The sequence below is a fragment of the Typopeltis vanoorti genome, chromosome 12 (genome assembly GCF_054136105.1).
Source record: "Typopeltis vanoorti isolate ZY-2024b chromosome 12, IOZ_Tvanoo_1.0, whole genome shotgun sequence".
NCBI classification, from domain to species: Eukaryota; Metazoa; Arthropoda; class Arachnida; order Uropygi; family Thelyphonidae; genus Typopeltis; species Typopeltis vanoorti.
The window spans coordinates 81,913,039-81,929,349 of record NC_143560.1 but is presented as its reverse complement, the minus strand read 5'-3'; the positions used below and the strand labels follow the sequence as shown (position 1 = coordinate 81,929,349).

The following is a 16,311-nucleotide window of genomic DNA, read 5'->3' as shown; positions in this document are numbered from 1 at the left end:
CTTATTTATTCAGGTCAGAAGAACAATGACGTTTGAAATTTTTGTGGGCCTTGAAGGTCACATTAAAAGACATTGATTGACAGGTGTTGAATGCAAAAAGAAGATAACGAAAGACCTCCCTTTGATAGAGCGTTATTGAACTACATCGTCTGCATTGAGTAAGTCCTACCCAAGAGGTAGGAACACCTAAGATCGCACCAAATGGAGGCTCTTTTTGATGGTGCATATCAACGTTGCAAAGTATCACAACACAACTCAACGTTCGTAGTGTTGTCTGAAAGCAGAAAACAGACTAACCAGTCCTTTAGTATTTTTAAATGTACATATTGTCAGTGCGTTTTGTGCTCAAAATAGGCATTATCGATTTTCTAGGTATTATCCATCGGGAACCATCTCCAATGTCATTTTTGACCTAATTATGTCAGGCCACGGAAGCGAGTCTTTCAAATGAGACGTCCATTAAACCTTTTAATTAAGGTTGTAAACTAAATTAATGTCATTTAAGAATGTGGGCATTTATAATTGCAACAATTCTCAGAAATCACATCAACGCCTTTGCATCCCTATAAGAATTATAAGGATGATCGTAATACTTTAGAGCAGGGATCGGCAACCTTTTCAGACTCGCAGGCCACATTCAACTTTTATTTTTAAGAATCGAGCTGCGAGCGTTTAATTAAGGGGAAATAGTGAGTAAAAAAATACTTAAGTTATAAATTAAAAAAAAAACAGAAATATTTAAAGTACGAGATATGAAACAAGCATAAAAATGAAACTCAATGAAAACTTATCGTAAAAACAAAGTAATATAGTTTATGCATCGCAATATATACATATGTCTCCCTGATTAATGTGACTTTTGCGATTGTTTTCCCTTAGCCAGATTATCTAGATCCACTTTATAATCTGAGGTGCAAATTCGAATCGAAGCATGCAAATGTTCAGTCAGTCAGTCGAGAAGAAATTTTATTTTTTCCTAAAATTCATGGCAGAAAATGCTTATCGCAAATGTTCGCATGCTTCCAAATGCGACTATCATCTTCTTTACGAAACTGATTAAATCCTTCAAATTTTTTTTGGTAAGCATCGATAAAATGTTTGGATATTTTCCAACGAAAATGCATTCTTTAATGTTTCATTGTGCTGTAATTCCAAATTTTCCATCTCTAGTTGGTTTGGTTCGTCATCGGTGTCCACATTAAAAGGTCCAAACATAATCGCATTTCGATGTTATTTTTATGAAAATCAACAAGATTTGTTGCACGGGCGATATATCAAGAGTAAGTATAAAATTATTTTTTAATTTATTATTGATATTATAAAAAAGTATTATTTAAATAATTCAACATTCGGGCCACATGTCATGCAAGTATGGTCAACCTTTTATGGGGCGCCAAAAATGAACGTTTGGGCTGCATGCGGCCGCCGGTTGCCGACCCCTGCTTTAGAGATACAAAACAAAGGTGTTTGGTTTATATTTAAACTGGAGGTAGCGTAAGTCAATGTTGTTACTGAAGAACCGCTTTAGACTTGAATATATTCAACGTACGACGGGGGAGGGGGAGCAGAAAAGTTCTGATAAACACCTTGAATAAAAATTATATTAAAGCAACTCTTCTTATATATCCTAAAAGAAAAGGAACTTTTCACTCCCCCACTAGCATATGACGGTTCAGAAAGTTGACCTATGACATTTATGGCGATTACTACTCGATCACAGGATAAATATACAGGCGTTGATATCGCTTTGCTTATGTAAAAGATATTTCACTTAAATTAAGAAACATGGCAGGATTCGAACCAACCAGAAGCCTGTTGGTTGGCTAACCATCTGGTCAACCAGGCAAGCTAAAAGTAAGAACAATGCAATATATTTATAATAATCATTTATACCTATCAAATGATAATATTGTAATCTTTTAGTGTCTGCTTTAACTAGAAGTGTTTTAAAAGAAAGCATTGCATAGTGGCTCCATCTATGAACCTGAATAAGAATCACATCCTTTCCACGTGATTCTTATTCAGGCAAAGTAGTTACAAAATTGCTTGCGTTTTGCAACTGCTTTCACTGGAGTATTTCTGAAGCAATACTGTACTTCATTTACTAAGTAAGAATGAAACACCACATAAAAATTAACATACACAAGACAATTTAATGTATGATTGAATTGTCTTGTGTATGTTAATTAATAAACATAATTAATAAATATAAATAAATATGTTAATTAATTAGTAAGATATAATTCATTTCTTACTAATTAAAATTCAATTCAAATTGAATTTTAATTAGTAAGACAATCCTCTCCATAAACCACTTTAACACTTTTGTATTGTAGTAAAGAATGGGAATGTTCATACCTACATTTCAAAACCAAAAGTCGCGCATTATCAGTTATAGTCAAGGAGGAGAGACAAGGCAGTATTGAAATACGTATACGGTTTATTTCCGTGGCGATTTTAATGTATAAATTAATAAAATATGTAAAAAAAAAGACTTTGAAATTTTCATTTCCAACAGATAATGGTATGAATTGGACAAATAATTCAAAAGAAATGAAATACCACTCTGTCGTTTGGGTGGGTGCAGATTCATCATTATAAAAATATATAAGAAAGGAATGTTCTTTAAATATAAATTTAAGAATGCTAAATATTCATAAAAAGATATGTTGTAATGATATGACTATTGAAATAATTTAATTATTAAAGCAAAAGTCAGGTGAAACTCAACATAAAGGATACCAATGCTGCTTGGGTCGTACTCAAGAACTATTTATTATTACGTGGCACTTCCAAGGAATCCGAAGACTCGTCGAGGGAGGACACCCCTCTACAATTCTCCATCTCCACCACTCAATCCACCAACTACAATGAACCGCATCATCTACACCAACGCAATCTGCTGCCCACCATCACCACTACTAGTATTTTCACAGACAATCACAAACATCCATGCCCACGGCGGGATTCGAACCCGCAGCCTTTTGGGTGGAGAGCAAATACGATAGGTTACCAGTAAAAGAAATAATGATTATGAAAGGATGGCATTGATTGGTGAAAATGAATGAATGATAACCGATGTAAAAGATATAGTTGAGGTATTTAATGAGCAATTTATAAAGTATTTTATTCTTGTGAATGTGATATCCTGCAGAACTTGAATGCAGTGGGAAAGGAGGAAGTTTATGAGAAAACGAATAAACTTGATGTTAATAACGCTGTAGGAATTGACTCTATCTCATCATATGTTTTGAGGCAATGTTCCGGCGAGTTACCAAAAGCTTTTACGTATCTTCCATAACACGAGTCTTGCACTAGGCCAAGTTCCAAAGGAGTGGAAGCAGGATAAAGTTGTTCCGATTCATAAGAGAGGTGATAAGACTGAAAATTAGAATTATAGGCCAGTCTGTGTGTCTGGAGTTGTGGTTAAAGTGCTAGAGAGGTTAGTGAGGATCAAGATTCAGAACTAGGTTGACAACAGTAAAATACTCTTTGGTGCCTAGCATTGTTTCTTTTTTAAAGAAACATCGTGTTTTATCAATCTGCTTACTTATTATAATAAGGTGAAAAATGCATCGGAAAGGGTGACGCATACACAGTGGTGTATTTCAATTTGCAAAGACCTTTGATAAATTTTCACATGACAAACTGGTAATGAAATTAGAATGGATGAGGCTAAACAGTATATTAGTGCGCTGGATTGGAAATTGGCTGTCTGATAGGTATCAGCGAGTTGTCTATGGAGGAGCGACATCCGTGATGATAAACGTTACTAGTGGTGTAACTTTCCTTAATCCCAAGGGTCGGTTTTGGTCCATTGCTCTATAATTGTTATGTAAACGATATGTGAAAAGGCCTGAATGGTGATATGTAGTTGTTTTCAGATGATGGAAAGTTGCGGAGAACTATCAAGAGTAGACAGGATGCTGTGGATTTACAAGAGGACTTGAATGCACTGAGTGAATGGGTGGGGATTTCAGTTCAATATTGCGAAGTGTAAAGTTTGACATTTGGGAAGGAAATATGGGATGTAGAGTACACGGTCGGTGGGAATATCTTGGAAGAGGTAGAGGAGATGAGAGATCTGGGCGTGATTATGGAAAAGGACCTTAACTTACAGGGATCGATTGCTAAAAGTGTGAGGACAGCAGATAATGGGAATGATGCGGAGGGCACTAACTTGTAGAAGTAAGGATGTGATAGTTCCCTTGTATAAAGATCTGATTAGGGCACGTATATAAGATGAAGATTGGAATAGGTCCAGAGACGACTGACTGAGGGGCTCTTTGCTATCTGGAAATGGAATCTGGAAGACAGATTGAGAAAATGCAAATTACAGAACCTAGTAGAAAAAAGGAAGGGGGGGTAAACAGGATCGAGACATAAGCTGTTAAGAGGTTATTACCAGATTAATGTCGGTGAGGTTTTGCAAAGAATGGATGAAGACAGGGAGGGAAAAAGCGATCATCCCTGGAAGCTGTATAAGGAGAGCGTGAGCAAGGGGGATGGGTAGCAGGTTTTTCTTTTTTTTTTTTTTTTTTTTGCATGGGGAGTGATGTGTGATTGGAATGCACTTCCCGAGAGTATGGTATGTGAGGAGACAGCGAACGTATTTAAGGCGCGGTATGATACACTGTGTGTGTAACAGTGGGACCTCACGTGATGAGTGCTTTGACTTCATGGAGGTGTAATAATAATAATAATCTTAAAACTGGCGCCATAACGGGATTAACTTGTGAATTCAGGTATTAGAATACGAAACGTCGAAGAGAGACTGAAGACAATTGCGGAAACTTTAAGAATGCATTCACTTCCAATCCAATAAGCAGACTTACACTGCTTTGGAAGAAGTCAATGAACTCCTCACCACAGTGTGAGGAACAGACAACCAAGGAGCCCGCCTTAATAGGATGTGGGAACTCCTTTTGAGGCAATGACTGCAGCATTCCTATGGAGCATACGTTCCACAAGGGGACGATAGCAATCATTCAGAGGCGGACATCACCCGACACTCCATTTCATTACACAGGTGTTCCATGCGGTTGAGACCAGGTCTCTGCTCTCTGATATGGAGTGACGAATGATTCTTCGTCCAATATCAGCAGTGGCCCAATTTGCACCACTGTTGCAAAGAGCTTGGAAATCCATGTTGTGAGCCTCGGTTCTGAATATTTCGCGCTACGAAGGTCATCCACTCGGACAGCACTTGAAATTGACTCCCTACTGTTCCACATTAGTATGGTATCGTAGATTCTTAACCAGGGATGACCCAACTGGCTAAACAGATAGGCCGGCAACATGACATCCTATCAAAATGTCTCTTTCAAACTGTCAATTCCCTTCTTGCAGGCATATCATCGGAAACGGTTGCGCTGATTTCGGAGAATCATATTTCTCCGATTTATACCGTCTAAAACATGACTCGTTACATGGTACGATGCACCATGCCCAATGGGGGTGTCCGTTGACGTCTTCCCAAGCAGTGTATTTGGTTTGGATGATACGTCAGATAAATCAAGTAAGGATACGATTCCAAAGTACGATTCCAATTCTCTTCGCTGGTGGCGCTGAGTAGTCTCGAATCGCTCATTAAAGAGATCTTTGATGGTCAAACATCAACAATAAAGACGAAATGCAAATGAATGATTGCCTTAAAATACACCGAATGTTTTGCTTATTATCACAGTTCAGTCTTAGCCTGGATTAATTGAAAGGTTTGCTGTTCACAGTGACACTTTTAAATCCACATTTCGTTTAATAAGCACACGTGCTACGTTTCGGCTGTCAGCGCCCAAACAAGAAACGGTGAAATATTGTTAGGATTCTCTTATGAGATATAATCAAGAAACTGAACCGAGTTCGAAGTGAAAGAAATCATCACTTATGTTCGTTAATGCTGCGTATTCCATGTATGTATTTAATTATTTTTCTCACACAGAATGTTAAAACAAATTATACTGGTTATAAAAATACTACGTTTCATGTGAAACACTAATTATTATTATTATTATTATTATTACGAGAGCCCTCCTTGGAGTCAGACTCATCGAGGTAGGTCACATACTACACACACCAGTCAAAAAAAAATAAAATAAAATAAGCTAACGCCTTTTTGTTCCCGTATAGGGAGTTGGCGACGTCGTTTTTTTTTTTTTTAGCCCTATGTAACTTTTTGGAAACTGAGTGGGCAGTTCAATCTCCATTAGTGGCCAATCAGAGATAGATGGCCCAAGGCTATCACTAATTAATCGGCACGCAGTGAAGAAGGTGGCTAGTAAGTGCCGCCATCTGGTGGTCCCTAACACAGTATGTTTAATTTCTGAAAACAGTGTGGGTTCGACGGCCGATTTTTTTGAGTTTATGGGACGAAAAACCCGCTGGCCCGTGCCAGAGATCGACTAACTCTGGAACCGGTCGAGAAAAGGCTTAGAAAAGGTTCCTCTAATCGGCGATTAGATTCGAACGCCTTTCGTCGTGCAGTCAAGCGCTGTAGAGTGCAAACGCCACCTCTACTGAACTACACAGGCTCTACGCACACTAGTTATCATACTTATTCTTGAATTCATTCGCACTGCTTGCACTCACAACATCCAATAGAAATCCATTATAATCACGCACCACCCTCTGAGAGAAAGGTCTAGCCCTGACACCCTTCTTGGCGGCCTTCATTCTCGGCTTACAAGGATGCCCTCTCGTCCTTTCCCCACCTTCCATAAATTGAAATCCTGAATGACCCTTTCAGAAGTTTGCATGTCTCAATCATATCACCCCCTCTTTCTTCTGTTTGCTGGTGTCTGCAGTCTACAATTTCTCAATCTGTCTTCATAATCAATGTTAAACAATCCTGATATCATTTTAACACTCTTCATTGTACTTTTTCCAATATATCAGAATAACAAAGGAAACCAGGAGACCAGACCTGCGCATAGTAGTCCAAGTGAAATCTTATGAAGGCCTCGTAAAGAGGCAAAATAACATCCTTATTTTTACATGTGAACATTCGTTGCAGCATTGCAATTATATTTTGAGTTGTTGCAATCCACATGGCCCCCAGAACTTGAACTTCCTGTCTATTAACACTCCAAGATCCCTAGCCTCATCAGTTTCTTCTAGCCTAATCCCACCAATATAATACGACATTGGATGTCTAAACAAAACCGACGTAAATGACTTTACATTTACTCACATTGATATGACACCCATTTTCCCATGGCCCACAGTTCCAGCATATTCAAATCATTCTGCAGGTACTGTATATCAGCAGCATTCCTGATTACCCTACGTATGTTTGCATCAGCAGGAAATAACTGTAAGTCGCTTGTCAAATCCTTCCCAATATCATTTAATGCACAGATTGAATAACAGTGGACTAAGCACTGATCCTTGTGTCGCGCTACTTGTTACCTTAAACTTGCAGACACATCCCCCGTATACTACGTTTTGATATCTGTCAGTCAGCCGTCCTCTTATCCATGCTAATGTTGTATAACCCAAACCCATTTTCTCTAATTTATGCAACAGTCTACCATGATGTATTTGTCAAAAACTTAGCAAACTCCAAAGGTATCATGGTGTATCCATTCCCCTTGTCTAGTTCAGTGATAACATTGTTATAGAATGCGAGCAAGTTGCTAAAACATGACCTTCCCTTAGTAAACCCATTTTGTTCATTGCAAAGTAGAGATTCACTCTCAACCCATTTCTGAATGCGGGCCCTAAGTAATTATTACAAAATCTTCACCACCACTCCTGTGATACTAATTGGTCAATAGTTGAATACATTGGTCTTTGCACCAACCTTGTACAATGGAATTACCAAACATGCTTTCCATTCCTGCGGAATCATCCCTGTTTTCCGACTCATATTAAACAGCCTGGTCAAAGGGATGGCCAGTTCAGCTGAACCACTCTTTTAGCACACGTGCTTATATTCATCGGTCCCTGTTGCTGAATTCTTATTCAATTTGTGCAACAGCTCTAATACCTCTTCCTCATACACCTGCGTTTCTTCATCTAGTGAAGACGTAACAGTGAGCTCAATGTTGCGTTCACCAACATTGAGCTCATGTGAAACGCATGTTAGCTTTTAACAAAATGGGCACTCAGGGCACTCATTAACTGAACCACCTCTTCTGCATCTGTAACCCTCACACCATCAGGAGTTAGAAGAGTTGTTTTACATATTCATTCTTTCTTTTATTTGCAGAATATAGATAGAATCCTTGGGGGGTTGTCTTTAGAACGCAGAGCAAGTTTCTTTTCATACTCAGGCTTTGCTTTCCATACAGTTGTGACTATTCTAGCCTACCACTTATTTGCATAAAGATGACGTTCATAACGGACGTCATCTTTATGCAAACGGTATTCCTTCCAAATCGCTTTTTCTTATGAACCTCTTGCTTAATAAGATTGCACATCCATTTGACTCCTACTCTATTTATTCTTCGTACTCTCGGGACACATTGATATCGCATCATTTAAGTATTGTTTAAATGCCTCCCGTGCACTGTCGATATTCTTTCCATCCAGCAATTGATCCCATTCCAATGAACTCAGTATACTCCTCAATTTGTCATAATTTCCTTCTTTGTAGTTCATCATGCAACCTTTTCTGAATGGAACATTCATAAATTTAGTCACTTCCCAAGTGAGCACCGCATGATCACTGTCACCAACTGGAGACAGAACAGTTACGTCTTTAACAAACTCCCTCTGACACTATAACCAAAATTAACACTCTTTGCCATCGCGTTCCTTCTGTCACATGCTGCTTGAGCAAGTTGTACCACAACACCTCAATAAATGCATTTCGATTCTTCTCCTGAGATTCTATACGCAATCAATATTTGGATAATTAAAGTCTCCCATTATGATTACTCTTTTCGCGCTCACCTTTTCTATTTGGTTATGCGTTTCTTCATCACCAGGTCTGTAACAACACCCCCACTGTGTAATTTGTCTTATTAGATTCCACCTCACACCAGATGGCTTCAAACTCACTGCCAGGTGAAATATTGTTAGTATTATTACTACATTCATAGGTCTCAACTCTAAATGGATTTAATTCATCCGATATCATTAGCAGCAGACCCCTCTTCTCCTGTCCTCTTTATCCTTCCAAAAAAATACTCTACCCTTGACACACGATACCAGTTAGTAGGTCTGATTCGGATAGTCAGGTCTCACTAATACCTACAATCTGAGGTTGCAACATATTGGCTAAGGCAACAAACTATCTCTTTGTTTCTGATACTCCTAGCATTCGTGTACACACATAATAATCTACCAGTATGTTCTTTTGTATTGTCTTGTCTGCAGTCTTTCTGACACAGTTGGACAACTTGCAGATCTCTATTCTTCTCTGATGCCTTACACACGTGGACATCTTTTCACAAATTTGATGGGTCCGAACTGAGCGAACACAAACCCGAAATCGTTCTCTTCTCGTCAACATTTCCATGACAAAGTCCATTAGCGTCATTTACACAGTTACATAACAATGTCGCTCTGACACTCACATTGACACCATTTCTCCCTTTATAATTTAGTTTCCCTGACTCTTTGAATTAAGTCTCATACCAGTTATTCGTTTTGTAGACTCCTGATACCAAACGCATTCAGGTGTAGGCCATCCCTCTTATACAAATCCAATCTTCCCTCAAACTCACTCCACACATCCAAAAACACGCAGCCATTCCTTCTACGCATCGAAAATTAAGAAGAAGGGTTTGCCATCATAACCCTTCTTCTTAATTCATTTTTATCATAGAGGTTAAATACTGACGATTTTCACTTTCTCACTCTTCCAACAGCCCTTTCATGTCCTCTCTCATGCTGCACTTATCGCCAGTTAAGTAGTTAGTACCTACTACAACTGCGATCTCTTTTCTTTTCAGTTTTTGGAATTGCTTCCTTTATATGCTTGATTTTCGCTCCAGGAAAATGGATTTATAACTCGCTCATCCAAAGCATGTTTAATTATGGAGTCACCATACCAAATAACTTCTTTCTTTTTACTAACAACGTCACTTACCTGATTTCGGTCATTTCCTGACTTGCCTGTTTCCTTGCTTTGTTGTTTCTTATTTTCCTTTTTCTTCCTGTGCTCATTTAAACGTCTCTCAACTTTTTGCAATTCCCGCGTTGTCTCTCTGATGATCTGCTTCAACTTCGCTATTTTGGCGGTTAATTCGTTTTCATTAACCTCCTCCATGTGTAGAATAACCTCGTTAGCATTAACCTGCTTGTTGTGGCCAGGGTGCTTTCTTAGCATTAGATTCTTGCCTTTTTTGGCTCCATTTTAAACGTATACTAAATATTCAATTATTGTAATACAAATATGTGATAAAATACACAAAACACTAAAATCTACATTAGTATACTAAAAACCACTACTTTTCTAAGGAGACAAACACAATAAAAACAGACAAAAATCACCAATTTTACTGGAGCAGTAAATTTGCCGACCAACACTACGTCCTCGAACCAATTAAACAGAAACAAATTATACGGTTTATAAAAATACTTCTTTTCATGTGAAGCACTAAAAATATATATTTTATTATGAGTATAGAATTTTATAGTTTAATAAATAACATGATACAGATAACATTAAAAACACCTAAGTGTGTTATCTGGCATGTGATCAGCTGTATACTGTCTGGTGTTCGAACTGACCACCAGGAAGTGTACAGCTGATAGCATGACTTTCTGCAGATCGATAAAGTTGTATTGCTACATTTGAGTTGCATATAATAGCGATGTTGCTACATCGCTATTATATGCATTGTTTTCATGTCAAGTTCTTCATTCTATTAAAAGGCTAACTAGCCGAAGAACATCCAGGTCATTAACAAAACTAATATTGATCTCATAGCTTCTGAGAGCAATTAGCTTTGTTGATTGTGTTCCGAGGTTTTCGAAATGAGATGGGGGAGAAGCGAAGAGGTTGAACCATCATCAAAAAAAAGTTCAAAGCGTCAAAAAGAAATGTCTTAACATCAAGATTGCGTCGATTTCATTCTTTAATTGTGAAGAAACTGCCACCAGGAATTCATTTCTTAAAGTCGAACCGGCAACAAACAGTATTTTTCAAATAACATTAGACATATGAGGGAAGACGTTAGATGAAAACGACCGAATGTCCTTCTACTCGGCAAATTTCAGACATTTTACACTGTTTGTGAAATAGTTTTCAGCAAACAACAAGGTTGTTGCGATTCTTTCCCTTCCCCGCAATGTCATTTGGTGCACCTTTTTTGTTGTTTCCAAAGATGAAACTCTTGCTGCAAAACAGAGCTCTAAGAAGATTCAGGCGTAGATTGAATTGCAGAAGGGGTGGAACGAAATATCAAAGAAATATTCAAAGTGATGCGTCCAACAGTCGCAGAAAAAAGGAGGTCTCAGGGTATAACTTCACGGGGGGGGGGGAACTACAGTCAATGGAAGACACTTTATCAGTCACTTCCTGGACATTTTAGGTTGCGCTTCATATAGATGAAGCTAATCCCATCTAATCCACGTAAATTATGAAAGTTTCAGATCTGCTTGCATTAACAGTAATCTATTTTTTGGACGCTTCTTACTAGAAACACCCGAAGAGTAAAACCAGCCATTGCATACAGTGATTGGCTATTCATGAACAACTAAAAGTCCTATGACTTCTATTCTTTTTTCTCTCTATTTATTTGTAGTATTGTTTGCAACTACTGTACAAAGGAATTTGACTTTTCATTTTAATCTTATCTTTAGCTTGATTTCTCAACTTAATGTTTAGGTTTTCTATTTGTCTTTCTCAAACCCCACACCAAAGAAAGATTTCTGTTTAAAGCAAAGTTTAGTTAGTTGAGTAACGAGATTAGCAAAAGTAATACCAGGTTGACAATTTTCTTGGTAAGTTTAATATCACATTTTTATTTTTCGAAGTCAGCATTTTAATGGACATTCAGCTAATTAGCATTAAGAATAAAGACGATCCACTTTTACAATATCCTTGGCCTTCCTTTCTCTGCTTTCGTTATTGTCTAAATTACTGAGAAACAGTCAATTCGAAACTTTAACAGGCGTTTTAACGTGGCTTCAACCTAACTAATGCTCTGATAAGGAAGTTAATTCTAATTTCTTATGTCTCAAACCCTTTTATTCTCCGTTTTTCTCTCTTTCTGTCAATTCAAACCAAGACGTTTCTATAAAAAGGCATCCACTGAACTACACAAGTTTCTTCATAGTTTTGAAGAAGAAGAATGCGATGATTTATCGGTGATTTTGGGAGATACAGAATAATGATCGGACATTTTGGTTATTTTACAGTGGCGTCGAAGTAATTCTTCTCACCCAACATTACAATCTTCGAATGAAACATGTACAGGTCTATGTTTTAATCAACTCCATATTTCTAAATACATGATGTGTAAGTAAGCAATCACTTACCGTAAGTAAAAGAACCCCCATTCACGCTTCCCGAATCGATATTTTTAAATACTTTATTATAGACACGGGTGATGAACAAATGCGTCGCATTTTCTCTCATACTCTAGATCCATTAAAATTACAAAAAGCAATTCACTATATATTTATAGATTTAAAATTGTCCTCTTAAGACAAACGTTTTAAAAATATAGAAGGAAGAATTTTTCTAAATTCCAAAAGGTCTACATTCGACTGTTTAGTGTTCAGAATTCACGATGTACACTTATGGCGAAATACACACCTATCAAGAAACGGTTTTAGTTTTCGTTTGTGCAACCTAGTGAAGAGCAGTGAAATTCTACTGAATAAAGTCGATATTTCTTTGAATGTATGTAGAAATTAGCCTTTCTAATGTTGTATGTTTTACCATTAATTTTAACTGCTTATAGTGTTGATGTTTTCAGAGCAAAAATAATAAAAATCAAAAATGGGTTTCGAATGTTAAATTGATTCCAACAAAAACAAGATATTTAACGCAATTGTCAATACAAAGAATTGGAAGAAAATTGCTGGCACTGTATAAAATAGAAAGGAAGATGGAAATTCTATTAAAGCCATTTTGAATATTAGCATTTCTTCTCTAGTATAGTTTTAGCACACTCCATGGAGAACCAAGGCTTACATATCAAATCAATAAGAATTGCATTGGTTCGTTTCACATTAAAAGACAATCTTGTTTTAAGTTATTCAGGTGGGAATACCCTCCATCAATTGTATTTTAGTTCTTGAAAGGATGAAGAAAATGTTATCCACATAACGGAACTGTATGTCAGGTTGGTAAATTTTGATAAAAGGCATGCCGAACAATTCTGCGGTTCCTACTATGTGGTACTTCTATCGAAATCAACGTATGATAATTTCGCCGCATATTGCATATGTGGCGATATCATTTTGGTGACAGGAGGAAACAAAGTTACATTGATTGCTAGAGCTCCAAAATAAACTCAACGAAGCATTGAAACGAAAGAGGGAGGGAGGGGGGGGAGAGAGAGACAAAGCATTCCATTTGACTATAAGATCTGGGTATCATTTGGATGAGGGCACAGGACAAATTCCTTGTGTCTAGTCTAACTAAGAGATCAGCATTTGCAATCGTGAGTCAAACGTGGTCCAATAATATACCGAGATCTGCATAAAATAAAGTACGAAAAAAATCAGCTAACCCCTTTTTATACCCTTATATAGGGAGTAGGCGAGGCCGTTTTAGCCCCATCTAACTTTTGGAGACTGAGTAGGCAGTTCAATCTCCACTGGTAGCCAATCAGAGAGATAGCTGGCCCAAGGCTATCACTAATTAAGTGGCACACACTGAAGAGAGACGGCTCTACAGGTTCCACCATCTCGTGGTCCCTAACACTCGTATTTTAATGTCTGAAATAATGTGGTTTCTACAGTCAATTTTCTTGAGTTTATGGGACAAAAAAACCGAGTTTCCGGGAGAAAAAACCCGCTTGCCCGTACCAGAGATCGACTAACTCGGGAACTTGTCGAAAAAAGGCTTAGAAAAATTTCCTCTAGTCGGCGACTAGACTCGAAACCACGTCTTCCTTCGTGCGGCAAAGCGCCGAGGTGTGCAAAGTACACAAATACTTCATTCATACTTTATCTGTAGCAATACAAAATTTACATACATTAATGATTTAATAATAACTTTTGATGTAAGGCAAAACTTGCTTTTTTTTTTCATATTTTCGAGAACATAAAGAGGTATTGTTTCTCTTAAAGGAGTTTTGAAGAGGCGCTGACATCATGATGCTATATCTTGTGCTGTTTGCCACATTCCTCAGCCAAGGTAAGGAAGGTATATTCAGTTATTCCCAATGAAGTTGCATAAATAACCCTTCTCTTAAAGTATTAATATGTTCATTACGATCGTTTCTTTTTTCTTCATGCAGGGGTGTCAGAAGAAAGTTGCAATGCTCTAGTGGATCAGATAATCAACAGAATAAGAGGGTCTATGACCTACGAGCCCACGGAAATTGGTAACTTTGAATACGGCGAACTCACGTACAGCAGTGGTACTGTTCAGGGACTTTCCGAAATTCGTCATCAAGGGGATTGCTCTCTGTCAGGAAAACTGGGAGAGAGGCAGACCTTGATGGTAAACTTGACAGTGCAGGGATTGTCTCTCAAGTCGCGGGTACTAGGCTACCATTATATTTCAAGCCCTCCGATACAAGAGCTTGTACGGGGAACGTTAAATGAGGTGTCTTCAACAATAAAAATGACGGCCGTGTTCAATGGAACTGTGTCCCTCGACAGCTTCAAAATCTATCACATGTCCAAAATTGATGTTATTCAAAGAGACTCATGGTTGGTATGTCAGGTGAAGGACACCCTCAAGAAACATCAAGGGAGAATACCATCCACATTAGAAAATGACATAACAAAAGCGTTTCAGGGTTTCATAAAAACATTTTGAAAATACGTGGCCTATGAAGGCATGTGGAGTTCTTCACCACTGAAATCTTGTAAACGTTGAATTTTTTTGGGGGGGTGGCTGCATAGACATTACCTACTGTGACGCTTCTACTGCTGTAACTTTCATATTCGTTATTTTAATAAAGTTGGCAACTTGTGAATTTTTAGTCCAGTTGAAATAACGACCCACATTTGCTTAAAAACAACATATTTTGTGTGAATCCTATCAAGAAAGCTTTGCTTATTCGGAAGTACAGGTGAAATTTCTAATTAAGTCACTTCAGATCTACGATAATCAAGATAGTGGTCGACAGAGAGAGAGACAACTTTTACAATCTCTCTCTCTCTCTCTCTCTTACTTTCACTCACTCTGTTATGTGTGCAAGTTAGTGTTCTTTGTCATTTGAATAATAACAGCTAAGTAGTGGTGGGGTCACTTTGAACAAGATCAAAATAAGATAAGGATTCATGACATCATTGTTTGATAAGATCAGTGACGTCATGAGTATGGAATGTTTGGAATTTCTAGTGGCCACATCTGTCTGTGACATCATGTTGTGTGTTTCGGTGTGCATATGGAACTCTGAGTAATTATTCACATATGGAATTGTGGGTGATGAGATAAGATAGTGCATGGAATCCTTGGAATTTCCCCTGGGTGACATTCATCAATAACAATGTTGTGTCTTTGGTTCAAGTGTGGAATTGTGGGTGATTGTTAGAGTATGGAATCCTGGGTAATGGTTAGAGTATGGAATTCTGACAAGAGAGATGAGTTTTTTTTTGTTTGCATGTGGCATTATGGTTTTTTTCTGTTAACATTAATTTCACAGTAGTGATATTTTTTAACTCATTTATTATGTTACGTATTTTTTTCTAACACAAATAAATAATTATTTATTCTTGTTTCAACTGAATATTATGTGTGGTACTATAATTTTCAACTTAATTCCTCTGTTTCAACTTCCAAAGATTATACTTTAGACTACTGTAGTTTTCTTTTGCATTAATAAGTGTTGACTGAAATGAGACAAATAACGATTGGAAGTAAAGTCACTGCTATCCTCTTCTGTTAATTTCACAACGTAGTGTGACAGATTGCACTACGACTTGGTAGTTTGCACTCTTAATTCTTTTTTTGCATTCATAACTAAACAGAAATTAGGACTTTAAACTTAATAAGTGTCTGAAAGTAGGGTTACCAAATTTCTTGAAAACAATATGCGATATCAATGTCGACCATTAAAAAAAAATGTAAAGAAAAATAAAATATTTACCTTCAAATATTTATGATCATGGCAAACAAGAATTCATCAGCTTTTCAAAGTTTTGACATTCACACCATATTGTTTTCATCATTTGAAATACCGCAATCCGAAAATGTGCATCACTCGATACAGACTTTTGATATGCATTTCTCTC

General features: G+C 37.4%; 1 protein-coding gene across 1 annotated transcript; it reads left to right on the top strand.

Moving 5' to 3' along the window:
* Positions 1–1,208: 1,208 nt before the first annotated feature.
* LOC150100936 (uncharacterized) lies at positions 1,209–15,050 on the top strand. Its single transcript, XM_090402137.1, has 3 exons — positions 1,209–1,280; positions 14,194–14,260; positions 14,364–15,050. Exons 2-3 carry the CDS (start codon positions 14,218–14,220, stop codon positions 14,888–14,890), a joined length of 570 nt encoding a protein of 189 aa, XP_090258263.1. The 5' UTR covers positions 1,209–1,280; positions 14,194–14,217; the 3' UTR covers positions 14,891–15,050.
* The last annotated feature ends 1,261 nt before the right edge of the window (positions 15,051–16,311 follow it).